Source organism: Anas platyrhynchos, chromosome 14 (genome assembly GCF_047663525.1).
Source record: "Anas platyrhynchos isolate ZD024472 breed Pekin duck chromosome 14, IASCAAS_PekinDuck_T2T, whole genome shotgun sequence".
NCBI classification, from domain to species: domain Eukaryota; kingdom Metazoa; phylum Chordata; class Aves; order Anseriformes; family Anatidae; genus Anas; species Anas platyrhynchos.
The window spans coordinates 12,755,632-12,783,620 of record NC_092600.1 but is presented as its reverse complement, the minus strand read 5'-3'; the positions used below and the strand labels follow the sequence as shown (position 1 = coordinate 12,783,620).

General features: G+C 50.4%; 4 protein-coding genes across 5 annotated transcripts in view; all 4 read right to left on the bottom strand.

Annotated features, from left to right (window-relative positions):
• LOC101796191 (protocadherin gamma-C5-like) overlaps positions 1–27,989 on the bottom strand; it is a 220,466-nt gene that overhangs the window by 98,804 nt on the left and 93,673 nt on the right. The window lies entirely within an intron of this gene.
• On the bottom strand, positions 3,175–6,016 carry LOC119718382 (protocadherin gamma-A5). The gene has a single exon (XM_072023345.1). It carries the CDS (start codon positions 5,755–5,757, stop codon positions 3,190–3,192), a length of 2,568 nt encoding a protein of 855 aa, XP_071879446.1. The 5' UTR covers positions 5,758–6,016; the 3' UTR covers positions 3,175–3,189.
• Positions 12,100–14,889, bottom strand: LOC139998672 (protocadherin gamma-A12-like). Its single transcript, XM_072023393.1, has one exon. The coding sequence runs from the start codon at positions 14,647–14,649 to the stop codon at positions 12,109–12,111; it is 2,541 nt and encodes an 846-aa protein (XP_071879494.1). The 5' UTR covers positions 14,650–14,889; the 3' UTR covers positions 12,100–12,108.
• Positions 21,276–24,568, bottom strand: LOC139998688 (protocadherin gamma-A2-like). Its single transcript, XM_072023429.1, has one exon. It carries the CDS (start codon positions 23,832–23,834, stop codon positions 21,276–21,278), a length of 2,559 nt encoding a protein of 852 aa, XP_071879530.1. The 5' UTR covers positions 23,835–24,568.

Sequence of the window (27,989 nt, the reverse complement as noted above, 5' to 3'; positions counted from 1 at the left end):
CTCTTTGAAAGATCCCAATAATATCAATAACATTTCACAGGAAAAACCTATTGACCAGACAGACTTCAAAGAGCATAAACCACTAAAACAAGCAGAGAAAGGACCACCAGCCCTTCTACAGCCCCTCACACAACATTCCCTCAACACGTTACCTCAAACCTTCATAACTTCAATGCTTTTCTTTCCCCATCACAATTTGCAAGCAAATCTCACCAAAGGAAAAGTTCAACAAAAGCTTTCCCAATCTCACGCACAATGTACAAGCACACCTTCAAAGTATACCATGAAGGGGGCTACATTTCTCTGCAAGTATCTAAAGCTTCCTAAAGAGATAAGGGACTGAGAGGATTCTTTCTGCAACAAAGACAGGGTCCTCCTCAATACATCAGTAAGGAAATGTCCCTCTGCTTTAAGTATATGCGCTGTTCCACGGAGACATGCCTCTTCTACTAAAATCATGTTTACATCTAGTCCCCAGACAAAAAAAAAAAAAAGGAGAACACACAAACACCCTGGTATCTCCAGTCTTCCACACGAGCTCTGACATTGATGAAATACAAACCTACTGGCTAACATAGCCAAGGCACATGGACACATAACACATTCCCCAACAAAGCTATGCTGCTACTGACAACACAACCTACATGCAGGGAAGAAACACCAGGAAAAGAAAATATCCGACCAGCAGTACAAAGAAGCATTCAAAAAGAAAGTGTGGTAGAGAAAATCACTGGACATGGGCCACACTCTTCTCTCTGCACTGGAAAAGGCCTCCCTAAACCACCAAGACATCACTGAGGTTTTAAGCTGCAAGCAAAGCCCTAGAGAATTCATCTGGACTTCATTTTAAGAAACGTTCATCAGCTGTCATCTGTTTTTCCATGAGGTGGCCTGCTCATAGTCAATGAATATGAAAATGTAAACGGAAAGGCCATATTATGGGGAACTTTCTCATACCACGTCTCATGACCAATGAAGACAGATTCAGTGTCAGCTTTTGTTTCATTTCCCATATAAACAAATATTTCTCTGATTATACCTGATAGGACCTTCTCAAGGCAGATAAGGATTTGCTGCAATTCAAATGTCGCATTTGTAAACATAAAGGTCCTAGCGAGAAAAGGAAAATATGAAGAACAACCTCCCTGAAAAAAAAGACCTGAAAATGGAATTATAGCTATGAAGAAACAATTTGGCACAAAGTTATAATCAATAGGAGTGAAGTAATGAAAATTCTCACAGGTATTATAAGCCATAATACGCAGGCATCATAACACCACACGCACAGTTTTTCTGCAAAGCATTTTACTACCAGATATTTAAAGTTACCTTTCAGGGCAAGAATACCAGAATAAAATGGTGCATAAATGCTTCAGGAATTGGCACAAATTAGGAAGTCAAACCTTTGACTGAACGATATCATTGTTGAGCTACTTCTTTTCCACGTTCAAAAAGAAAAAAAAAATAAAAAAATAAACAAACAACAACAAAAACAAACAGAAACAAACAAAAAATATTCCACTCACCATCTTTGCTCTGCATTCACAGCATTCATTTGCACCACTCACAACATCCAAGTTCTAGCCATATGGAGGCCACTGGCAAGAGCATTTCATCCAGTGACATTTTAAGGAAACATGAGGATATTAAAGACTGTCCTGACAGCACTAAACAGTCACAATGGGAATAGAAACAGCTCTCCCACTCCTATAACTCTAATACATCTTCCAGTCTTTTCAGGGTTCTCCAGCATTTTGTCATTGACAACAAACAAAGCAAAAACGTGAAAAAGACAGAAGAGGAACAAGAAAATAGGACAGGAATCCAATCTCATGCTTCATGCAACATTTTCAATTCTTGTCAAATATTACGCAGCACAAATTAAAGCCTAAAAAGACACGTTACCTAGGCCATTATTCCACCACACACACTGAAACAGCAGCACAGAAGAATATAAAGACATTTCTCTGCTCAACCCATCTTCATGCAGCAAGAGAAGAGTTGCACAGAGTGGAAAGGAAAAGCAGCTAAGTGAAACATGAGTTCCTTGAATACTGTTTCAAGACCATCCCAATCCACTAAAACACCATGCAGGCATTCTCATTCATTATTAGAATTCACTATTGGAATTTACTGTTACTGAGAATAGTGAGTGCTGAATGGGTTAATGGAGAGATGCATCTTGCCTTCCACATATTCTTACATGGAAAGGAAAATTCTACCTATTCCCTCACCAGAGTGGGGCTCATGAAAGCATATCACATTCCTCAACACAGCTATGCTCATAACTCAGCCTACCCAGGTAGACAAAAGACTAGGAAAAGATAAAATCAGACAAGTAAAAGAAGCTTTCAAAGAGAAAGTGTGGTAGAGAAATTCACGGGAAAGACTGCATGGACTTCTCTGCATTCAGGAAAATACCTCCCTAGAGCACCAAGAAGTGGCTCAGGTCTTAAGTCTTCCTCTGCACTGTACAGTAGGGACATCATAGGAGGACAAGCTCATCAACTCTCTTCAGTTTTTCCATGCTATGCCCTGCATATCTCAAATGAAAATGAAACTATAAATGTAATTCTCTTACTATGGGGCCTTTTCTCATGACAAGTCTTGTGAGCAACTTCTTTCCCTTATACACAAAATCTTGTCTCCAGATGGCTTATAAGACCTTCTAATGGGAGATACGGATTTTCTGCAATAGAAACTTTGTATTTTCATATGTAAAAGTCCTCAAAAAAAACGGGAAATATGAAACACAACCTTCCTGCAAACAAAGGCTTGAAAATGGAATTACAACTAGGAAGAAATGCTACACCCCTATGCAGATAGTGTAGACTAATGAGGATTTTCACAGGTATTAGAAGGTATTATACTAAGGTATCATACCTCTGCATACACAGTTTTTGTACAGAACATTTTGGCATCAGAGGAATAGCGTTGCCCTTCAGGAAAGCAAAACCAGGATCAAATGGTGCTAAACTGCTGCAGGCATTCTCAAAATTATAACTTCAAAATTACTGTATGATACAGAAATTGGCATTCACAATAAAATCGTACCACTGCCCAAACAAAATCACCACTTATCACAACTTCTCTTCAAATTCAGAACCAAGACCTCAACTTCACTCCTCTACATTCATAGCATTCAGTTGCACCACTCTCAATATTCACCTTCGAACTTTATCTCAACAGCTAATAAGGACTTATCACCCTGAGACATCGTAAGTGGAAGCAGAACGGGGAGGGAAAGGCAAGGAACAGAAAGGGAGGCAAGCGCCGAGACGGAGGGCGTCGGGGTGTCCGGAGCGACTGACTCACCGGGAGGGCGTCGGGCGGTGCGCCGCGGGCGCCGGCAGCGTCTTCCCCGAGCAGCGGCGCGGCCTTGTCGGGCGGCGGCCGCGCCGGGAGCGTGTTGCAGCAGCTGTCGGCCGCCCAGCGCCGCTGGCTCTTGCGCGAGTCGGCCGTGAGCGACACCTCGTGCGAGTAGGAGTGCAGGAAGGCGCGGACGCCGTCGATGCCCACGAAGTGCGAGGCCGGCACGCCGCGCAAGGCGCCGCTGGCCGGCGGCAGCAGCTGCGAGCGGCGCCAGCGCCGCAGGCGCAGCGCCAGCAGCAGCAGCAGGAAGGCGACGAAGAGGCACGACACGGCCGCCACGGCCAGCACCAGCCAGCGCGTCAGGCTGCCGCCGGGCTCGGCCGGCGCCGCCGCGCTGCCCAGCTCCGACAGCAGCTCGGCCACGCTCTCGGCCAGCACCACCGTCAGCGTGGCCGTGGCCGACAGCGCCGGCCGGCCCTGGTCCTTCACCACCACCACCAGGCTGTGCCTGGGCGCGTCGCGGGCCAGCGGCGAGCGCGCCGTGCGCACCTCGCCGCTGTGCAGCCCCACGCGGAACAGCCCCGGCTCCGTCGCCTTGGCCAGCTCGTAGGACAGCCACGCGTTCTGCCCCGCGTCCGCGTCCACCGCCACCACCTTGGCCACCAGCGCGCCGGGCTCCGCCGAGCGCGGCGCCAGCTCCACGCCCGTCCAGCCCGCGCCCGCCGACGCCGCCGCCGCCGCCGCCGGCGGGTACAGCACCTGCGGCGCGTTGTCGTTCTCGTCCACGATCAGCAGCCGCACCGACACGTTGCTGCTCAGCGCCGGCGCGCCGCCGTCCTCCGCCCGCACCCACAGCCCCACCTCGCGCACCTCCTCGTAGTCGAACGAGCGCAGCGCGTACAGCGCGCCCGTCTCCGCCTGCACCGACACGTAGGACGACAGCGGCGCGCCCCGCACGCGCCCCTCCGCCAGCCGGTAGCTCACGCGCGCGTTCTGCCCCCAGTCCGCGTCCCACGCCCGCACCGTCAGCACCAGCGCGCCCTCGGCGTTGTTCTCGGGCAGACGGGCGCTGTAGCGCGCCTCCGCGAACACCGGCGCGTTGTCGTTCACGTCCAGCACGCGCAGCGCCAGCACCGCGCTGCTCCGCAGCGACGGCGACCCGCCGTCCGACGCCCACACCGTCACGTTGTACTCCGACACCTCCTCCCGGTCCAGCTCCCGCGACGTCACCACGCTGTAGTAATTGTCCAGCGCGCGCTCCAGGCGGAACGGTACGCTCTCCGCGATGCTGCACCGCACCTCACCGTTGGCGCCCGAGTCGCGGTCCTGCACGTGCAGCAGGGCCACCACAGTCCCCGGCGGCGCGTCCTCCGAGATCTCGCTCAGCGCCGACCGCACCGAAATCTCGGGCGCGTTGTCGTTTACGTCGCTCACCGAGATCGAGATTGTAGCTGTGTCGAAAAGACCACCGCCATCGTGTACCTGCACCTCCATTTCGTAGGAGTCGCCTTCCTCGAAGTCCAGGCTCCTTAACAGCCTGATCGATCCCGTCTCCGGATCCAGGTGGAAGATCTTCGAGAATTTCTTGGAAATCCCTTTAAATGAGTATTTCACATCGCCGTTGAGTCCCTCGTCGGCGTCGGTGGCCGTGAGGGTGAGCAGGGTGGAGCCCACGGGCACGTCTTCGGGCACGCGCACCGCGTACACCGCCTGGCTGAACACGGGCGCGTTGTCGTTGGCGTCCAGCACAGACACGCGGATGCGCGCCGTGCCCGTCCGTGCCGGCTCGCCGCCGTCGCTCGCCCTCAGCACCAGCTCGTGAAACGCCGCCTCCTCCCGGTCTAGCGCCTTGGCCAGCACCAGCTCGGGACGCTTCTCGCCGTCGACTCCCGCCTGCACGGACAGCGAGAAGTGCTCGTCGCCGCTCAGCTCGTAGCTCTGCAAAGAATTCCTTCCTAAATCCGGGTCGTGTGCCACGGCCAGGGGGAAGGGCGATCCAGGAGCAGTAATCTCGCTTATTCTCAGTTCATTTTCAGTCTCTCCGAAACTAGGTGCGTTGTCGTTAATGTCCGTGATTTCCACTTCGATCCTGTAAACCTTCATCTCGCCCTCCACGATCACCTCACAGCGCAGCACGCATCGCTGCACGCCCTCGCACAGCTGCTCTCTATCCAGCCTCTCCGCCGTCACCAGGTGGCCGCTGTTCGCATGCAGAGTGAAATACTGCGTCCTATCTGCCGACACCACTCGGGCGCCGCGGTCGCGGAGCGCCGCCGGCTGCAGCGCCAGGTCCTTGGCCACATCGCCCACGAAAGAGCCCTTGGGCAGCTCCTCGGGCACCGAGTAGCGCAGCTGTCCCCACGCCGCCTCCCACGCCGCCACCAACACGTAGCACAGCAGCGCTCGCTGCCTCCGGCCCCAGCGCCCTTGTCTCGCCGTGCACATCTCCGACACGGCCCCGCCGACACCGGACGCCCGCGGACAGCTCCGCCGCTCGACTCTTCGCTTAGGGCTTCGGATCAGACTCCTTCTCCGGCTCCTGCTCCGTTTCCCTTTTCCGGTACCGGCCTCGCCGCCGTCCGCTATCGCCAGCCCCTCCGCCTCGCTGGACCTCTATGTAGCTCTGCTCCGTACCGCGGGGCCGCTCGCAGCCCTCACGGCCGCCGATACAGCGAGCGAGCGAGCCGGGCCGCAGCGGGCGGGGCTGGCTGCAGCGCTCCGCTCCTTCCTCTCCTCTCCTCCGTGGTGAACAGCGGCGCCCGCAGCCTTCGCCCGGCACTGCACGCACCGCTCACAGCGAACGCCGCCGCCCTGCCTCTTCCGCGGACACCTTCGGTCCCCACGGACACGGCGCCTCGGCACATTCCCCTGCGACACGGCCCAGCGCCGGTGCGTTTGCCTTCTTTTCTTCGAGGAAAAGATCGAATGCGTTCAGGTCTTTTGGGCCTTTAGGAGCAGAGTGAATGCAGGGTGTTCCTCTCGCTGTCTTCGTTTTTCCTCATGGGAACTAGATTTTTTTTTTTGTTAATTCATCCTGTTAATAGTGGGTAGTCTCAACTTACTATTGCAGAAATATTGTGTACTCCACGAATTTCAAATGTCATTCTTGCCTTCCTTCTTGGTTTAAAGCTTCCTCGGCTTTCCAACAATTTATGAGCACCTAATTCAGTTTCGTTGTAATTTGTGCTGTTGTTTCAATGTCAACAACTATATAATACAGTTCTCCCTGTAAGGGTGCATCAGCAAGCAACCAGTAACCCCCCTCAGCTCTCTGAGCAGGCTGTGCATGCACTCCACATCCCTGCTAGAGTAAACCAGCTGGAGCACTCATCACTGATCATTTTCGCCCACTATAAATGCAGTCTTGGAGACCACAAGAGCTGATGATTCTTTTCTAACTGTCATTCACTTAAATGGATTTCCAGAAAAAATGTCTACCCATACACCAAATAAAAAACCCCAGGCATTCGCTGTGAAGGTAGCAAAGACTCATGAGACATGACCACGCAAGGGTATTGTAGTGTCTTGCAGTTGTAAGATGGGGGCTGAACTTGGCATCCCTTTTCGAACACATATTAGTACATTCATTACATAAAAAGCAAAAGTTAGACCAGGAAATCTCTCCAGTAATAAATATCAGTCGTATTTTCCTGATCATGTCATGCAGAATAAGTGGGTCTCATTCTACATAGTAAGCATTCACATTCCTTGGTAATAGTTCCTTCTGCACAGCCAGAACTACAGAACGTAGTACATCAGACAGACAGGCAGGCCTTCTGTCACCAGTTCTCCTGGTGCTGCCAGCATCACAGATCACAGATAGCTGGCATTGGGCATTAAGCACTCCACACCAGTTTCTACCATGTAACTTTGTCTAGCCAGCATGGCACTGGAGGATCAGACATGATGGTTGTATGCAGTGCTTCACGACATTGTGCTATTAATTTAAGGCAGCAATTGGTAGGAAATCATGCCTGTCTTCTCTACAGTTTCATTCATGCAAAGCAGTAGCACAGCTCTCTCAGTTACTTCTGATTCTAGATTCTGGCCATGTTTTGATTTCAATTTAATTTCCAAATAAATACCTACCCATACACCTGAAGAAAATGCCATGACACTTGGTGGGAAGGGAACAAAGCCTCATGGGAGACAAGCATACAGGGGTACAGGCAGCTGTAAGACAACAGCAGTACTTGGGATCAGTTGCAACTCTAGTTAAGCATTTCCAGAATACACCGGTTCCCACAACACCTTTATGCTCTTCTTTGCTTTCACCTTCATACAGGGTGGTGACTCCAGCTGCACCCTTTCACCTCAGAGACCTCCACTATATAGGCACTTTTTGCCAAATAGTTTACTCTCAGCAAAGCATCATTGCCTCTAAGGACAGGGACACCATGATCAGAAGCGAAATGGTGCGGGCCTTGGCATCAGGTATGAAACCAAAGCATACCCCATTCAAAGTCACATTGACCCAGATATTTTCCAGTCTTTATGCCTGCCTCTCAACCTCTGTGCTCTGCACTCACAGACTTTATCTGCACAACAGACAACATCCTACTTCTCTCCATTTGTCAGACAAGAAAGAACAAGGCACATCATTCACTGACGTTTTATTGAAAGAGAAATATTTCAAAGTATTTCTCTCCACAGGATGAAAAACATTCAAGGTCTGGAAGGAAACGGCTTCCCCAGTCCAACAATTCTAAATGATCTTAGAATCTTTTTAGAGTTCTCTGGCACACTGATGTCCAGTTGAGACAGAAGCAGAAAATGAGGCAAAAATGTGAAAATTAAACAAGTGAAGGACTTCACTGCTACTCTACAAATGTCTTTTTTTTTTTTTTTTTTTTTTTTTTGATCTGCCCCAATACTATGTAAAGTAAAATTCAAGGGATGCACCTGAAACACTCAGTAAGAATATAAAGATATTGTGAGGCAGTGCAGGGAGAAAATTAGAAGGGACAAAGCCCAGATGGAACTCATTCTGCCTAATGCTCTTAAGGACAACGAAAATGTTTTCATAAATACACAAACAAGAAAATGTGGAGTAAGAAGACTCTTCATCTTTTCTTAGATGTGAGAGGAAACATAGTGACAAGAAATCATCTCCTTAAAGCCTTTTTGGCCTCAGTCTTTAGAAGCAAGTCCATTTTTCTCTAGGTACCCCATTCCCTCACAACCTGCTAGTTACAGACAGGGAGCAGAATGAAGCCCTCATAATCCACACGGACATGGTCAGTGATCTGCTAAAGTACATAGACCTATGCAAGTCAGTGGGGCCAGATGGGATCCACACGAGGGTACAGAGGGAACTGGCCAAAGCTCTCACCAAGCCACTTTCCATCATCAGTCCTGGCTAATTGTTGTGGTCCACTCAAACGGGTGGTTAGCAGTTGAAAGCTGATCAGGAGTGGTGACCCCCAGGTCTCAGTATCAGGGCCAGTTCTCTTCAGTATCTTTATCAAGATTTGGATGAAGGGATTGAGTGCATCCTCACTACGTTTTCAGATGACACCAAGTTTGGCATGAGTTTTGATCTCCTTGAGGATAGGAAGGCTTTGCAGAGGGATCTGGATAGGTTGGGCTGACGGTCTGAGGCCAGCAGTATGTGGTTCAACAAGGCGAAGTGACAGGTCCTGTACTTGGGTTCAAACAACCCCATGCAGTGCTACAGGCTGGGGGAAGAGTGGCTGGAAAGCTGCCAGGCTGAAGGAAACCTCTGAGGACTGGTTGATAGATGACAATATGAACCAGCAGTATGCTCACGTGTCCAAGAAAGCCAACAGTATCCTGACTTGTACCAGAAATATTCCAGCCAGCAGGGCTAGGGAAGTGATTGTTCCTCTGTACTCATCTCTGGTGAGGCCACACCTCAAATACAGTCTTCACATTTGAGTCCCTCACTACAAGAAGGACAGTGAGTTGCTAGAGTATGTCCAAATAAGAGTAAACGGAGCTATGGAAGGGTTTAGAGAAGTAGACTTACAAGGAGCATCTGTGCGACCTGAGTTGTTGAGCCTGGAGAAAAGAGGACTTAGGGCAGACCTTATCATGATCTACAATTACCTTAAAGGGGGCCACAGCAAAGTGTGGATTGGCCTCTTCTCCCAAGCACCAAGTGTTAAGGGGACGGAAATAGGCTAAATGGTGCACCAGGGGAGGTTTAGGCTGGATGTTAGGAAAAATGTATTTCCTCAAAGGGTTGTGAATTATTGGAACAGGCTGCCCAGGGAAGTAGTTGAATCACTGTCCTTGGAGATTTTCAAAAAGCTTAGAGACATGGGTTAATGGTGAACTTAACAATGCTAGGGAAAAGGTTGGGCATACCACATGTTTGCCAGCAATACCACTTCCAGCTCCATTCTTCAGAGATCAGTGCTCTAAGGCTCCACGTGCTAGCAAGAGACATTCACACATGAAGAATTCCCAAACTATTTCCAACTATTAGGATTGCCTTCCCTTTTCAGCAAAGGAGATCATCTAAGGTCGAATGAATTACCCAGCGCATTTTTTCACAACATTCACAAAGACTACACCATGGACACATCAAAAGACAATTTGTTTCATCACATTATCAGGATGTAATATAATCACTGTGAAGAGAATAAACAAAATGCAGCTAAGTTATACACATTAACATTTTTGAGCATTCGTAGTAGTAGGGCATGTAAAGTAGATAGTAGGGAATTAATTCCCCAGAAGGCTCTCCCAAAGATCCCAATACAAGCTCATACCATATGAAACTGTAAATGTAAAGGCCTTAATGTGGGACCCCTACTCATGCTAAGTCTTGCGAGCACTGAAGACATATTCAGTTTGAGCTTCTGTTTCATTTCCCTTATTCACAAAAATTTGTCTTCAGATGGTTTATAATACCTTCTCAAGGGAGATAAAGATTTGCTACTAAACCACGTAAACATATACAATTCCTCCATAATTGCTGAAAGAATTTCCAAACTACTCCCAACTGCTATGATTGCCTTCCTTCTTCATGACAGCCTGAAGGACATAATTAAAGGACCTATTGCTCAGTGCATTTCTTCACATGCAACATGGATAGCACCAGACAATTTTTTTCTCACCTTGTTATCATGATGTAATACAAACATTAAGAAGAGAATAAATGATATGCAGCTAGGTTATACACGTGGATGTTTTTCAGTATTCATAGTACTAGAGCATGTAAGGTAGACAGTAGGGAATGAATTCTACAGAAGATAACCCAAAAATCCCAATACAAGCTCAATAACATACCTCAGGCAAAAACTAATCAGTAGACAGACTTCAAAGTGCATAAACCACAGATGTGTGTGGAATGAAATAAACAAAAGTAGCAGAGAAAGGAGCATCTGTCCTTCTATAGCTCCTCACACAACACTCCCCCAACCTGACAACTCAAAACTTCGACAATTTCAATACTTTCACCCTCAGAATTTGCAAGCAAGTCTCATCAAAGGAAAAGTTCAACTGACCATTTCCCAGTATCATGTACTGCACACAACCACACCATCCAAGTATACCATGAAGGGAGCTACATCTCTCTGCAAGCTTCTAAGGCTTACTAAAGAGATAAGGGGAAAGACAGAGAGGATACATTCTCCAGATACTGGATCTTCGTAAATATATGTGTAAAGGAATGTCCCTCTCCTTTTAGAGCATGGGCTGTTCCACGCAGACATGTCTCTTCTACTAACATTATGGTTACATCCACTACCCAGACAAAAACAAACAAACAAAAAAAATGCACAAGTACCCTCATGTCTCCATTCTTCTACACCAGCTCCAACTCAAATACTCAGCTGGTGGTTTACATGAGCAAGGCCAACGTACACATAACACATTCATCAACAATGCTCTGTCCTACTACTGATCACTCAACCTACACACACAGACAAAAGACTAGGAAAAATAAATCAAACAAGCAGCAGAAGGAAGCACTCAAAGAGAAAGTCTGGTAAAGGTGTCACCTGTGTCACCGTGAATGTGGCACAATCTTCTCTCTGCACAGGAAAATGCCTCCCAAGATCACCAAGAAATGACACAGGTGTCATGCTGCAAGCAAAGCACTACAGTTTTCATCTGGACTTCATTTCTATAAATATTCATCTGCTCTATTCCATTGTTCCGTGGTATGGCCTGCATACCTCCAATGAATATAAGAATTGAGAGCACAGAAAATAGATTCAGTTTGAGCTTCCGTTTCATTTCCCTTACACACAAATATTTGTCTCCTGATGGCTGATAGGAACGTCTCAAGGGAAATAACGAATTGATGCAATACTAACTTCGAATTTATAATGTAAAAGGCCAATCGAGAAATGCAAAATATGAAGCAAAAGCTTCCTGAAAAGAAAGATCTGAAAATGGAATACAACTAGGGAGAAACACTATAGCACAAAGCAGATTAAGGAGGTGAATTAAGAAGGATTTTTATAGGTACATGTATTAGAAGCCATTATACACAGACATCATAGCTCTACAAGCAGTTTCTCTGCAGAATACTATAGCATCAAAAGATTGGCATTGGCTTTGAGGAAAGCAAAACCAGGATCAAATGGTGCAAAAATGCTGCAGGCATTCTCAAAATTATAAAATCAAACGTAATATATGCTACAGAAATTGCCATTCACAATCAAATCATACCACTGCCCAAACAATATCACCACTTATCACACCTTCTTTTCAAATTCAGAACCAAGATCTCAACTTCATTCTACATTCAAAGCATTCAATTCAACCACTCTTAATGATTAGCTTCTAAATATATGTCGATCACTAATAAGGGCTTATAATTCAGGAACATTTTAAGGGGAACGACAGTGGGGAAGGAAAGGCAAGGAGCAGGAAGGGAGGCAAGCGCCGAGACGGAGGGCGTCGGGGTGTCCGGAGCGACTGACTCACCGGGAGGGCGTCGGGCGGTGCGCCGCGGGCGCCGGCAGCGTCTTCCCCGAGCAGCGGCGCGGCCTTGTCGGGCGGCGGCCGCGCCGGGAGCGTGTTGCAGCAGCTGTCGGCCGCCCAGCGCCGCTGGCTCTTGCGCGAGTCGGCCGTGAGCGACACCTCGTGCGAGTAGGAGTGCAGGAAGGCGCGGAAGCCGTCGATGCCCACGAAGTGCGAGGCCGGCACGCCGCGCAAGGCGCCGCTGGCCGGCGGCAGCAGCTGCGAGCGGCGCCAGCGCCGCAGGCGCAGCGCCAGCAGCAGCAGCAGGAAGGCGACGAAGAGGCACGACACGGCCGCCACGGCCAGCACCAGCCAGCGCGTCAGGCTGCCGCCGGGCTCGGCCGGCGCCGCCGCGCTGCCCAGCTCCGACAGCAGCTCGGCCACGCTCTCGGCCAGCACCACCGTCAGCGTGGCCGTGGCCGACAGCGCCGGCCGGCCCTGGTCCTTCACCACCACCACCAGGCTGTGCCTGGGCGCGTCGCGGGCCAGCGGCGAGCGCGCCGTGCGCACCTCGCCGCTGTGCAGCCCCACGCGGAACAGCCCCGGCTCCGTCGCCCTGGCCAGCTCGTAGGACAGCCACGCGTTCTGCCCCGCGTCCGCATCCACCGCCACCACCTTGGCCACCAGCGCGCCGGGCTCCGCCGAGCGCGGCGCCAGCTCCACGCCCGTCCAGCCCGCTCCCGCCGACGACGACGGCGGCGGGTACAGCACCTGCGGCGCGTTGTCGTTCTCGTCCACGATCAGCAGCCGCACCGACACGTTGCTGCTCAGCGCCGGCGCGCCGCCGTCCTCCGCCCGCACGCACAGCCCCACCTCGCGCACCTCCTCGTAGTCGAACGAGCGCAGCGCGTACAGCGCGCCCGTCTCCGCCTGCACCGACACGTAGGACGACAGCGGCGCGCCCCGCACGCGCCCCTCCGCCAGCCGGTAGCTCACGCGCGCGTTCTGCCCCCAGTCCGCGTCCCACGCCCGCACCGTCAGCACCAGCGCGCCCTCGGCGTTGTTCTCGGGCAGACGGGCGCTGTAGCGCGCCTCCGCGAACACCGGCGCGTTGTCGTTCACGTCCAGCACGCGCAGCGCCAGCACCGCGCTGCTCCGCAGCGACGGCGACCCGCCGTCCGACGCCCACACCGTCACGTTGTACTCCGACACCTCCTCCCGGTCCAGCTCCCGCGCCGTCACCACGCTGTAGTAGCTGCCCACCGAGCTCCGCAGACGGAACGGCACGTCGCCGACCAGCGAGCACCGCACCTCGCCGTTGGCGCCCGAGTCGCGGTCCTGCACGTGCAGCAGGGCCACCACCGTCCCCGGCGGCGCGTCCTCCGAGATCTCGCTCAGCGCCGACCGCACCGAAATCTCGGGCGCGTTGTCGTTCACGTCGCTCACCGAAATCGAGACCGTGGCCGTGTCGAAAAGCTCTCCGTGATCGTGTGCCTGGACCTCCATTTCGTAGGAGTCGCCTTCCTCGAAGTCCAGGCTCCTCAACAGCTTGATCGATCCCCTCTCGGGATCCAGGTCAATTACCTTCGAAGCCTTCGTGGAAATTTCTTTAAAGGAGTATTTCACGTTGGCATTGAGTCCCTCGTCGGCGTCGGTGGCCGTGAGGGTGAGCAAGGTGGAGCCCACGGGCACGTCCTCGGGCACGCGCACAGCGTACACCGCCTGGCTGAACACGGGCGCGTTGTCGTTGGCGTCCAGCACAGACACGCGGATGCGCGCCGTGCCCGTCCGTACCGGCTCGCCGCCGTCGCTCGCCCTCAGCACCAGCTCGTGAAACGCCGCCTCCTCCCGGTCCAGCGCCTTGGCCAGCACCAGCTCGGGACGCTTCTCGCCGTCGGCTCCCGCCTGCACGGACAGCGAGAAGTGCTCGTCGCCGCTCAGCTCGTAGCTCTGCAGGGAATTCACTCCCACGTCCGGGTCGCGAGCCTTAGAGAGAGAAAACCGGGACCCGGGAGCTGTCATCTCGCTCATTCTCAGTTCTTTTTCAGCCTCTCGGAAGCTAGGCACGTTGTCGTTAATGTCCGTGATTTCCACTTCGATCTCGTAAACTTTCATCTCGCCCTCCACGATCACCTCACAGCGCAGCACGCATCGCTGCACGCCCTCGCACAGCTGCTCTCTATCCAGCCTCTCCGCCGTCACCAGGTGGCCGCTGTTCGCATGCAGAGCGAAATACTGCGTCCTATCTGCTGACACCACTCGGGCGCCGCGTTCGTGGAGCGCCCCCAGCTGTAGCGCTAGGTCCTTGGCCACATCGCCCACGAAAGAGCCCTTGGGCAGCTCCTCGGGCACCGAGTAGCGCAGCTGTCCCCACGCCGCCTCCCACGCCGCCACCAACACGTAGCACAGCAGCGCTCGCTGCCTCCGGCCCCAGCGCCCTTCTCTCGCAGCGCACATCTCCGACACGCCCCGCCGCCACCGGACGCCCGCGGACAGCTCTACGCCGCTCGACTCTTCGCTTAGTACTTCGGTTCAGACTCCTTCTCCGGTTCCTGCTCCGTTTCCCTTTTCCGGTACCGGCCCCGCCGCCGTCCGCTATCGCCAGACCCTCCGCCTCGCTGGACCTCTATGTAGCTCTGCTCGGTACCGCAGGGCCGCTCGCATCCCGCACGGCCGCCGATACAGCGAGAGAGCGGGCGAGCCGGCCGCAGCGGGCGGGGCTGGCTGCAGCGCTCCGCTCCTTCCTCTCCTCTCCTCCGTGGTGAACAGCGGCGCCCGCAGCCTCCGACCGGCACTGCACGCACGGCTCACAGCGAGCGCCGCCGCCCTGCCTCTTCCGCGGAAACCTTCGGTCCCCGCGGACACGGCGACACGGCGCATTCCCCTGTGATAAGGCCCAGACTCGGTGCGCTTGCTTCTGCAACGCCTTCTCTTCTTCGAGGAGAAGATGGAATGCATTCCGGTCTTCAGGTTAGTTATGAGCACAGGGAATGTAGAGTGTTTCTCCTGATATCTTAGTTCTACTGCATTGTAGGTAAAATTATTCGTGTTAATTAGGCCTCAAAGTAATGATCACCGTTACACAACATTTGCAGGACACTCACTTCAAGGAATTCCAGAGAAGGTTTTTGCAGTCCTTCTTGAATGAATATTTCCTTGTCTCTCCACCACTTTATATTCATTTAAATCTTACATTCGTTGATAATTTGTGCTGTCGTTCCAATGTCAACAACTGATATAAAACAGTTCTCCCTGTACATGTGCAACATCAAGGAACCAACATGGCCCTTCAGCTCTCTGAGAAGCCTTTGCACGCACTCCACATCCGTGTTATTTATCAAGCCAGTCTGGGCACTCTCTGATCAGTTTCCCCCACTATAAATGCAGTCTTGGAGATCACAACAGCAGAAGATGATTTTCTAGCTTCCATTCACTGTAATGGTTTTCCAGAAAAATGCGTACACACAAAACAGAAGAAAACCCCAGGGCATTCACTTTGAACGTATCAGAGAACCATGGGACACGAGCATGCCAGTGTACACAGAGGTGTAAGATGAGGGCAGAATTTGGCATCACTTATCAAACACGTCCAATACATTCATTTGAGAAAAAAAGCCAACAAAGACCATGAAATATCTCGAGCATTAAGCATCAGTCATATTTTCCTCATTCTGTCATGCTGAATCACTGGATCTCATTCTACACAGTCAGCATTCACATTCATGGCTAATGGTTATTACATCAGTACTTGGCATCAGTTACAGCCCTAGATTATTGCTTTCATGGAACACCTGCTCCCACAGTACCCTTCTGCTCTTCTGTGACATCACCTTCATACATGGTGGTGACTCCAGTCTGCACCCTTTCACCTCAGACACCTCTACTCCATAGGCACTTTCTGCCAAATACTTTATTCTCAGGGAAACATCATTGCCCCTTAGGACAGGAACACCATGATCAGAACAGAAATGGCATAGCCCTTGGCATCAGGCATGAAACCAGAGCATTCCCCAGCCAAAGACACACTGATCCAACTATTTTCCAGGCTCTAAGCCTTTCTAGTCTGCAGTCACATTCTTTATTTCTGTCATGGACAACATCCTACTTCTCACCATAGGTGAGAGCAGAAAGAAAAGGGCATATAATTCTCTGACACTTTACTGAAAGAGAGATATATCAAAGAAGTTCTTTTCTAGTAGATCTTCCCATCTTTTTAGGGGTCTCTGTCTCACTCAGGCCCAGTCCACAGCAAACAAGGCAAAAATGTGAAAATTGCACAAATGAAGGACTTCACTGTCACTCTACAGATTTCCTTTTTTTTAAATATGCCTCAGCATTAGATAGAATGAAATTCCAGGGATGTACTTCCATTACTCAGGAGATGTTTTAGGTTGCGTGAAGTGAAAATTATTAGGGCCAAAGCCCAGCTGGAGCTCAAGCTGGCTATTCGTCATTAAGACATCAAAAATTATTTTATAAATACAAAAACAAGAAAAGGAAGGCCAAAGACAAGCTCCATCCGTTATTGAATGTGGAGGGGAAACACAGTGACAAGAGATGATCGCCCCAATGTGTTTTGGTCATAGTCTTTAGCAACAAGACCTATTTTTCTCTGGGTACCCAATCTCCTGACTACCTGGTAGACAGGGACAGGAAGCAGAATGAAGACCTCATAATCCACAAGGAAATGGTCAGCAACCTGATAAACTACTTAGACATATGCAAGTCTATGGGGCCAGAAGGCTAAGTGATGGGTCCTTTGTTTGGGTCACAGCAATCCCATGCAGTGCTACAGACTGGGAAAAGAAGACTGGCTCAAAAGCTGGCTGGCCAATAGCTACCTCCGAGTATTGGTCAATAACCAGCAGTATGGACGAGAGATCCAGCAGCATCCGGACTTGTATCAGAAATAGTCCACCCAGAAGGACTATGGAAGTGATTGTCCCTCTGTACTCGGCTCTCGTGAGGCTACACCTCAAATACTGTGATCACTTTTGGACCCCTCACTACATAAGGTTACTGAGGTGCTGAAGCAGGTCAACGCAGGGCAACGGAGCTGTTGAAGGGTCTAGAGAACAGATCTCATTAGGAGCGGCTGATGGAGATGGGGTTGTTTAGTCTACAGCAAAGGAGGCTCAGGGCAGATCTAATCGTGTTCTACAATTACCTTAAAGGGGGGCTACAGCAAAGTGGGAATCAGCCTGTTGCCAGGAACCATGTGATAAAACAATAGGAAATGGCCTCAGATTGCTGCAGTGGAGGTTTACATTGGATATTAGGGAATTGTGTTTCACTGAAAAGACTGTGAAATATTCATAAAGGCTGCCCATTGATGTAGTTGAGTTGCCAACATTGAAGGTCTTCAGAGTTGTGAGCATGTAGAACTTAGTGACATGGTTTAATGGTAGATGATCTAAGAGTTCTTTTCTGACCTAAAGGATTCCAGGATTCTATGAACACAGCTGTTGTCATAGCACGTGTCTGTTATAAAAGCCATTTCCAGCTCCATTTTTGTGAGGTCAGGGTTCAAAGGATCCTCTTTCCACCAAGAGAACATCACACACAAAGAATTCTCAAACTACTCCCAGCTGTTATGTTTGCCTTCCCTATTCAGAAAAGGCAGAAGGACTTCATTAAAAGATCAATTGCCCAGTCCACTTCTTCACAACGTGCACAGAGACTATACCATGGACAGCTCTAAAGACGTTTATTACCACTACATTAACATGACCTAACATTGTGAAGACAATAAATGTTATGCAGCTTGTTTATATACATTTATATTTTTTATATTTAGTTATTTTTCAGTATTCATACTAGTAGACCACATAACGTAGACAGTAGGGGATGAATTCTACAGAAGGTTCTTTGAAAGATCCCAATAATATCAATAACATTTCACAGGAAAAACCTATTGACCAGACAGACTTCAAAGAGCATAAACCACAGCTTTGTGGGGAATGGAATAAATAAAACAAGAGAAAGGACCACCAGCCCTTCTACAGCCCCTCACACAACATTCCCTCAACACGTTACCTCAAACCTTCGTAACTTCAATGCTTTTCTTTCACCATCACAATTCGCAAGCAAATCTCACCAAAGGAAAAGTTCAACAAAAGCTTTCCCAATCTCACGCACAATGTACAAGCACACCTTCAAAGTATACCATGAAGGGAGCTACATTTCTCTGCAAGTATCTAAAGCCTCCTAAAGAGATAAGGGACAGAGAGGATTCTTTCTGCAACAAAGACTGGGTCTTCCTCAATACATCAGTAAGGAAATGTCCCTCTGCTTTAAGTATATGTGCTGCACTACAGAGACACGTCTCTTCGACTAAAATCATGTTTACATCTAGTCCCCAGACAAAAAAAAAAGGAGAACACACAAACACCCTGGTATCTCCAGTCTTCCACATGAGCTCTGACTTTGATGAAATACAAACCTACTGGCTAACATAGCCAAGGCACATGGACACATAACACATTCCCCAACAAAGCTATGCTGCTATTGACAACACAACCTACATGCAGGGAAGAAACACCAGGAAAAGAAAATATCGGACCAGCAGTACAAAGAAGCATTCAAAAAGAAAGTGTGGTAGAGAAAATCACTGGACATGGGCCACAGTCTTCTCTCTGCACTGGAAAAGGCCTCCCTAAACCACCAAGACATCACTGAGGTTTTAAGCTGCAAGCAAAGCCCTAGAGAATTCATCTAGACTTCATTTTAAGAAACGTTCATCAGCTGTCATCTGTTTTTCCATGAGGTGGCCTGCTCATAGTCAATGAATATGAAAATGTAAAGGGAAATATGTATGGGGAACTTTCTCATACCATGTGTCGTGACCAATGAAGACGGATTCAGTGTCAGCTTTTGTTTCATTTCCCATATAAACAAATATTTCTCTGATTATGCCTAATAGGACCTTCTCAAGGCAGATAAGGACTTGCTGCAATTCAAATGTCGCATTTGCAAACATAAAGGTCCTAGCCAGAAAAGGAAAATATGAAGCACAACCTTCCTGAAAACAAAGACCTGAAAATGGAATTATAGCTATGAAGAAACAATTTGGCACAAAGTTACAATAAATAGAAGTGAAGTAATGAGGATTCCCACAGGTATTATAAGCCATAATACGCAGGCATCGTAACACCACATGCACAGTTTTACTGCAAAGCGTTTTATTACCAGATATTTAAAGTTACCTTTCAGGGCAAGAACACCAGGATAAAATGGTGCATAAATGCTGCAGGAACTGACGCACATTATGAAGTCAAACCTTTGACTGAACGATATCACTGTTGAGCTACTGGTTTTCCACATTCAAAAAGCAAAAAAAAAAAAAACCCAACCAACCAACCAAACAACCAACCAAACAAAAAAAAAAAAACAGAAACAAACAAACAAAAAATATTCCACTCACCATCTTTGCTCTGCATTCACAGCATTCATTTGCACCACTCACAACATCCAAGTTCTAGCCATATGGAGGCCACTGGCAAGAGCATTTCATCCAGTGACATTTTAAGGAAACATGAGCATATTAAAGACTGTCCTGACAGCACTACACAGTCACACTGGGAATGGAAACAGCTCTCCCATTCCTATAAATCAAAACAGATCTTCCAGTCTTTTCAGGGTTCTCCGGCATTTTGTCATTGACAACAAAGCAAAAACGTGAAAAAGACAGAAAAGGAACAAGAAAATAGGACAGGAATACAATCTCACGCTTCATGCAACATTTTCAATCCTAGTCAAATATTATGCAGCACAAATTAAAGCCTAAAAAGAACGTTACGAGGCCATTATTCCACCACACACACTGAAACAGCAGCACAGAAGAATATAAAGACATTTCTCTGCTCAAACCATCTTCATGCAGCAAGAGAACAGTTGCACAGAGTAGAAAGGAAAAGCAGCTAAGTGAAACATGAGGTCCTTGAATATTGTGTCAAGACGATCCCAATCCACTAAAACACTGTACAGGCATTCTCATTCATTATTAGAATTCACTATTGGAATTTGCTGTTACTGAGAATAGTGAGTGCTGAATGGGTTAATGGAAAGATGCATCTTGCCTTCCAGATATTCTTACATGGAAAGGAAAATTCCACCTATTCCCTCTACAGAGTGAGGCCCATGAAAGCATATCACATTCCTCAACACAGCTATGCTGTTACTCATAACTCAGCCCACCCAGGTAGACAAAACACCAGGAAAAGTTACATCAGACAAGCAAAAAAAGCATTCACAGAGAAAGTGTGGTAGAGAAATTCACAGGAAAGACGGCATGGACTTCTCAGCATTCAGGTAAATACCTCCGTAGAGCACCAAGAAATAGCTCAGGTCTTAAGCCTTCCTCTGCACTGTACAGTAGGGACATCATAGGAGGACAAGCTCATCAACTCTCATCAGTTTTTCCATGCTGTGCCCTGCATATCTCAAATGAAAATGAAACTATTAATGTAATTATCTTACTACGGGGCCTTTTCTCATGAAGAGTCTTGTGAGCAATTGGTTTCCCTTATACACAAAATCTTGTTTCCAGATGGCTTATAAGACGTTCTCAAGGGAGATAAGGATTTGCTGCAATACAAACTTTGCATTTTCAAATGTAATATCCTCTCAAAATTGGAAATATGAAGCACAACCTTCCTGCAAACAAAGGCTTGAAAAGGAATTACAACAAGGAAGAAATTCTACACCCCAATGCAGATAGGGGTAGAATAATGAGGATTTTCAAAGCTATTCGAAAGTATTATATTAAGGAATCATACCTCTGCATACACAGTTTTTGTACAGAACATTTTGGCATCAGAGGATTAGCGTTGCCTTTCACGAAAGCAAAACCAGGATCAAATGGTGCTAAACTGCTGCAGGCATTCTCAAAATTATAACTTCAAAATTACTATATGCTACAGAAGTTGGCATTAACAGTAAAATCGTACCACTGCCCAAACAAAATCACCACTTATCACACCTTCTGTTCAAATTCAGAACCAAGATCTCAACTTCACTCCTCTACATTCATAGCATTCTGTTGAAACACTCTCAATATTCTCCTTCCAACTGTATCTGAACAGCTAATAAGGACTTAACACTTTGAGACATCGTAAGTGGAAGCAGAACGGGGAGGGAAAGGCAATGAGCAGGAAGGGAGGCAAGCGCCGAGACGGAGGGCGTCGGGGTGTCCGGAGCGACTGACTCACCGGGAGGGCGTCGGGCGGTGCGCCGCGGGCGCCGGCAGCGTCTTCCCCGAGCAGCGGCGCGGCCTTGTCGGGCGGCGGCCGCGCCGGGAGCGTGTTGCAGCAGCTGTCGGCCGCCCAGCGCCGCTGGCTCTTGCGCGAGTCGGCCGTGAGCGACACCTCGTGCGAGTAGGAGTGCAGGAAGGCGCGGACGCCGTCGATGCCCACGAAGTGCGAGGCCGGCACGCCGCGCAAGGCGCCGCTGGCCGGCGGCAGCAGCTGCGAGCGGCGCCAGCGCCGCAGGCGCAGCGCCAGCAGCAGCAGCAGGAAGGCGACGAAGAGGCACGACACGGCCGCCACGGCCAGCACCAGCCAGCGCGTCAGGCTGCCGCCGGGCTCGGCCGGCGCCGCCGCGCTGCCCAGCTCCGACAGCAGCTCGGCCACGCTCTCGGCCAGCACCACCGTCAGCGTGGCCGTGGCCGACAGCGCCGGCCGGCCCTGGTCCTTCACCACCACCACCAGGCTGTGCCTGGGCGCGTCGCGGGCCAGCGGCGAGCGCGCCGTGCGCACCTCGCCGCTGTGCAGCCCCACGCGGAACAGCCCCGGCTCCGTCGCCTTGGCCAGCTCGTAGGACAGCCACGCGTTCTGCCCCGCGTCCGCGTCCACCGCCACCACCTTGGCCACCAGCGCGCCGGGCTCCGCCGAGCGCGGCGCCAGCTCCACGCCCGTCCAGCCCGCGCCCGCCGACGACGACGGCGGCGGGTACAGCACCTGCGGCGCGTTGTCGTTCTCGTCCACGATCAGCAGCCGCACCGACACGTTGCTGCTCAGCGCCGGCGCGCCGCCGTCCTCCGCCCGCACCCACAGCCCCACCTCGCGCACCTCCTCGTAGTCGAACGAGCGCAGCGCGTACAGCGCGCCCGTCTCCGCCTGCACCGACACGTAGGACGACAGCGGCGCGCCCCGCACGCGCCCCTCCGCCAGCCGGTAGCGCACGCGCGCGTTCTGCCCCCAGTCCGCGTCCCACGCCCGCACCGTCAGCACCAGCGCGCCCTCGGCGTTGTTCTCGGGCAGACGGGCGCTGTAGCGCGCCTCCGCGAACACCGGCGCGTTGTCGTTCACGTCCAGCACGCGCAGCGCCAGCACCGCGCTGCTCCGCAGCGACGGCGACCCGCCGTCCGACGCCCACACCGTCACGTTGTACTCCGACACCTCCTCCCGGTCCAGCTCCCGCGCCGTCACCACGCTGTAGTAATTGTCCAGCGCCAGCTCCAGGCGGAACGGGACGCTCTCCACGATGCTGCACCGCACCTCGCCGTTGGCGCCCGAGTCGCGGTCCTGCACGTGCAGCAGGGCCACCACCGTCCCCGACGGCGCGTCCTCCGAGATCTCGCTCAGCGCCGACCGCACCGAAATCTCGGGCGCGTTGTCGTTCACGTCGCTCACCGAGATCGAGACCATAGCCGTGTCGAAAAGGCCACCGCTATCCCGTGCTTGCACCCTGAATTCGTAGGAGTCTCCTTCCTCGAAGTCCAGATTCCTCAACAGCCTGATGGCTCCTGTCTCTGGATCCAGAAAAAAATTGTCTGTTAGCTCGGCCTTCAGTTTTATCACCGAATACTTAACCTCGCCGTTGATTCTCTCGTCGGCGTCGGTGGCCGTGAGGGTGAGGAGCGTGGAGCCCACGGGCACGTCCTCGGGCACGCGCACAGCGTACACCGCCTGGCTGAACACGGGCGCGTTGTCGTTGGCGTCCAGCACAGACACGCGGATGCGCGCCGTGCCCGTCCGTGCCGGCTCGCCGCCGTCGCTCGCCCTCAGCACCAGCTCGTGAAACGCCGCCTCCTCCCGGTCCAGCGCCTTGGCCAGCACCAGCTCGGGACGCTTCTCGCCGTCGGCTCCCGCCTGCACGGACAGCGAGAAGTACTCGTCGCCGCTCAGCTCGTAGCTCTGGAGGGAGTTCACTCCCACGTCCGGGTCGTGAGCCTCGAACAGGGGAAAGCGCGACCCAGGAGCTGTCGTCTCGCTCATTGTCAGTTCCTTTTCGGCTTCTCCAAAGTTGGGCGCGTTGTCGTTAATGTCTGTGATTTCCACTTCGATCCTGTAAACCTTCATCTCGCCCTCCACGATCACCTCGCAGTGCAGCACACATCGCTCCACCAGTCGGCACAGCTGCTCTCTATCTAGCCTCTCCGCCGTCACCAGGTGGCCGCTGTTCTCGTGCAGAGCGAAATACCGTGTCCTCTCTGCCGACACCACTCGGGCGCCGCGGTAGCGGAGCGCCGCCAGCTGCAGCGCCAGGTCCTTGGCCACGTCGCCCACGAAAGAGCCCTTGGGCAGCTCCTCGGGCACCGAGTAGCGCAGCTGTCCCCACGCCGCCTTCCACGCCGCCACCAACATGCAGCACAGCAGCGCTCGCTGCCTCCGGCCCCAGCGCCCTTCTCTTGGTGCGCACATCTCCGACACGGCCCCGCCGCCACCGGACGCCCGCTGACAGCTCTCCGCCGCCGCCCGACTGTTCGTCTGCCGCTCCGGATCAGGCTCACGCTTCCGTCCCTCTGCGGCTTCGGCCCCGCCGCCGTCCGCTATCGCCAGACCCTCCGACTCTCTGTAGCTCGCCTCCGTACCGCGGGGCCGCTCGCAGCCCTCACGGCCGCCGATACAGCGGGCGACCGAGCGAGCCTGGCCGCAGCGGGCGGGGCTGGCTGCAGCGCTCCGCTCCTTCCTCTCCTCTCCTCCGTGGTGAACAGCGGCGCCCGCAGCCTCCGACCGGCACTGCACGCACGGCTCACAGCGAGCGCTGCCGCCCTGCCTCTTCCGCGGAAACCTTCGGCCCCCGTTGACGCGGTGCCACGGCACATTCCCCTGCGACACGGCCCAAAGTCGGTGCGTTTGCTTCTGCAACGCTGTCTCTTCTTTATAAGAAGATCGAATTCATTCTGTTCTTCATGGCGGCCATGCTTAGAACGAAGGTAGTCTCTATTCTCCATATCTTAGTTCTACTGCATTGCAGGTAGCATTACTCGTTTTAATTTGACCTTAAGGTAATTATCGCCCTTACACCATGTGTGCAGGACAGTCACTTCAAGGAATTGCAGAGATCGTTTCTACAGTCCTTCTTGAGTGAATATTTCCTTGTCTCTCCAATACTTTATATTAATTTAAATCTTACATTCGCTGATAATTTGTGTTGTCGTCCCAATGTCAACAACTGATATAAAACAGTTCTCCCTGTACATGTGCAGCATCAAGGAATCAACAGGTGTCTTCACTACTCTGAGAAGCCTGGGCACTCTCCACATCCCTGTTATTTAGCAAAGCAGTCTGGGCACTCACCTCTGATCAGTTTCCCCCCTATAAATGCAGTCCAGGAGATCACAACAGCAGAAGATGCTTTTCTGACTTTCATTCACTTTAACGGTTTTCCAGAAAAATGCCTACCCATAAAACAGAAGAAAACCCCAGGGCATTCACTTTGAACGTATCAGAGAACTATGGGACACGAGCATCCCATGTACTCAGAGTAAGATGAGGGCAGAACTCAGCATCCCTTATCAAACACGTCCACTAAATTCATTTGAGAAAAAAAAGCCAAAGAAAGACCATGAAACATCTCGAGCATTAAGCATCTATCATATTTTCCAGATTCTGTCATGCTGAATCACTGGATCTCATTCTACACAGTCAGCATTCACATTCATGGCTAATGGTTATTACATCAGTGCTTGGCATCAGTTACAGCCCTAGATTATTGCTTTCATGGAACACCTGCTCCCACAGTACCCTTCTGCTATTCTTTGACTTCACCTTCATACATGGTGGTGACTCCAGTCTGCACCCTTTCACCTCAGATACCTCTACTCCATAGGCACTTTCTGCCAAATACTTTATTCTCAGGGAAACATCATTGCCTCTAAGGACAGGAACACCATGATCAGAACAGAAATGGCATAGCCCTTGGCATCAGGCATGAAACCAGAGCATTCCCCAGCCAAAGACACACTGATCCAACTATTTTCCAGGCTCTAAGCCTGCCTCTCACCCTTTCGACTCTGCAATCACAGTCTATATTTGCATCATGGATAACATCCCACTTATCACCATTGGTGAGAGCAGAAAGAAAAGGGCATATAATTCTCTGACACTTTACTGAAAGAGAGATATATCAAAGAAGTTCTTTTCTAGTAGATCTTCCAGTCTTTTTAGGGGTCTCTGCCACATTCAGGCCCAGTCCACAGTAAACAAGGCAAAAATGTGAAAATTGCACAAATGATGGACTTCACTGTCACTCTACAGATGTTTTTTTGATGTGCCTCAACATCAGATAGAATGAAATTCCAGGGATGTACTTCTGTTACTCAGGAGATGTTTCAGACTGTGTGGGGTGAAAATTAGAAGGGCCAATGCCCAGCTGGAGCTCAAGCTTGCTATTGGTCTTCAAGGCATCAAAAATTATTTTATAAATACATAAACAAGAAAAGGAGGACCAAAGACAAGCTCCATCCGTTATTGGATGTGGAGGGGAAATACAGTGGCAGTGACAAGAGATGATCTCCCTAATGCGTTTTTGGTCTCAGTCTTTAGCAACAAGACCTATTTTTCTCTGGGTACCCAATCCCCTGACTACCTGCTAGATAGGGACAGGAAGCAGAATGAAGACCTCATAATCCATGAGAAAAGGGTCAGCAACCTGATAAACTACTTAGACATATGTGAGTCTATGGGGCCAGAAGGCTAAGTGACGGGTCCTTTGTTTGGGTCACAGCAATCACATGCAGTGCTACAGACTGGGGAAAGAAGACTGGCCGAAAAGCTGGCCAGCCAAAAGCTACCTCCAAGTATTGGTCAGTAGCCAGCTGAATATGAGCCAGCAGTATGGCCAAGAGATCCAACAGTATCCTGAATTGTATCAGAAATAGTCTGGCCAGCAGGACTACGGAAGTGATTGTCCCTCTGTACTCGGCTCTCGTGAGGCTACACCTCAAATACTGTGATCACTTTTGGACCCCTCACTACATAAGGTTACTGAGGTGCTGAAGCAGGTCAACGCAGGGCAACGGAGCTGTTGAAGGGTCTAGAGAACAGGTCTCATTAGGAGCGGCTGATGGAGGTGGGGTTGTTTAGTCTACAGCAAAGGAGGCTCAGGACAGATCTTATCGTGTTCTACAATTACCTTAAAGGGGGGCTACAGCAAAGTGGGAATCCCCCTGTTGCCAAGAACCATGTGATAAAACAATAGGAAATGGCCTCAGATTGCTGCAGTGGAGCTTTACGTTGGATATTAGGAAAACGTGTTTCACTGAAAAGATTGAGAAGTATTCAGCAAGGCTGCCCATTGATGTAGTTGAGTTGCCAACATTGAAGGTCTTCAGAAGTGTGTAGATGGAGAGCTTAGTGATGTGGTTTAACAGTAGACTTGGCAGTGCTAGGGTAAATGTTGGGCTAGATGATCTAAGTGCTCTTTTCCAACCTAAAGGATTCCAGGATTCTATGAACACAGCTGTTGTCATTGCACATCTGTTATCAAAGCCACTTCCAGCTCCATTCTTGAGAGGTCAGGGTTCAAAGGATCCTCTTCCACCAAGAGAATGTCACACCCAAAGAATTTTCAAGCTACCCCCAGCTGTTATTTTTGCCTTCCCTATTCATAACAGGCAGAAGGACTTCATTAAAAGACCAATTGCCCAGCCCACTTCTTCACAACGTGCACAGAGACTATACCATGGACAGCTCTAAAGACATTTCTTTCTACTACATTAACATGACCTAACATTGTGAAGAAAATAAATGTTATGCAGCTAGTTTATACACTTTGATTTTTATTTTTTTTTTATATTTAAATATTTTTCAGTATTCATAGTAGCATATTGAGGGATTTTTGAAACAGTAAAGATCCCATGGCTTGCTGCAACTGAGCAAACCAAGCTACCAGGAATGACTATGAGAAGTTCCCATGACAGTGTTCCAACGTCGCCCAGATGAGGAATTTAGAGAAATATTGTTGCCACCAGCTGGCTTCAAGGACAAGTTCTACATGACTGCTAATCACAAGGGGGTTGTTTTCTTGCAGGTGGGGTTGTTTTCTTGTACTTGTTTCTCTGCGTGCTTTTGACCAATAATCTTGTGTGAGACACTATCCAACCCTGTTAAGTTCACTATAAAAGTCAGGCTATTTGGGTAAAAAAATGGAGCATGATCTGACCATACTGGTGTCTTTTCTGCTTTCGGCTGTTCTTCCTGCATCAGTAGTAGACCACATAAGGTAGACAGTAGGGGATGAATTCTCAAGAAAGCTCTCCCAAAGATCCCAGAAACCTCAATAACATTTCTCAGGCAAAACCTATTGACCAGACAGACTTCAAAGAGCGTAAACCACAGCTTTGTGGGGAATGGAATAACTAAAACAAGACGAGAAAGCACCACCAGCCTTTCTACAACTTCTCACACAAAATTCCCCCAACACCTCACCTCAAGCCTTCATAACATCAATGCTTTTCTTTCACTGTCAGAATTTGCAAGCAAATCTCACCAAAGGAAAAGTTCAACAAACCTTTTCCCGATCTCAGGCACCATGTACAAGCACACCTTCAAAGTATACCACGAAGGGAGCTA

Coding starts and splice junctions, on each gene's coding strand:
- LOC139998688 (XM_072023429.1), bottom strand. CDS start 23,834: ATGTGCGCACCAAGAGAAGGGCGCTGGGGCCGGAGGCAGCGAGCGCTG.
- LOC119718382 (XM_072023345.1), bottom strand. CDS start 5,757: ATGTGCACGGCGAGACAAGGGCGCTGGGGCCGGAGGCAGCGAGCGCTG.
- LOC139998672 (XM_072023393.1), bottom strand. CDS start 14,649: ATGTGCGCTGCGAGAGAAGGGCGCTGGGGCCGGAGGCAGCGAGCGCTG.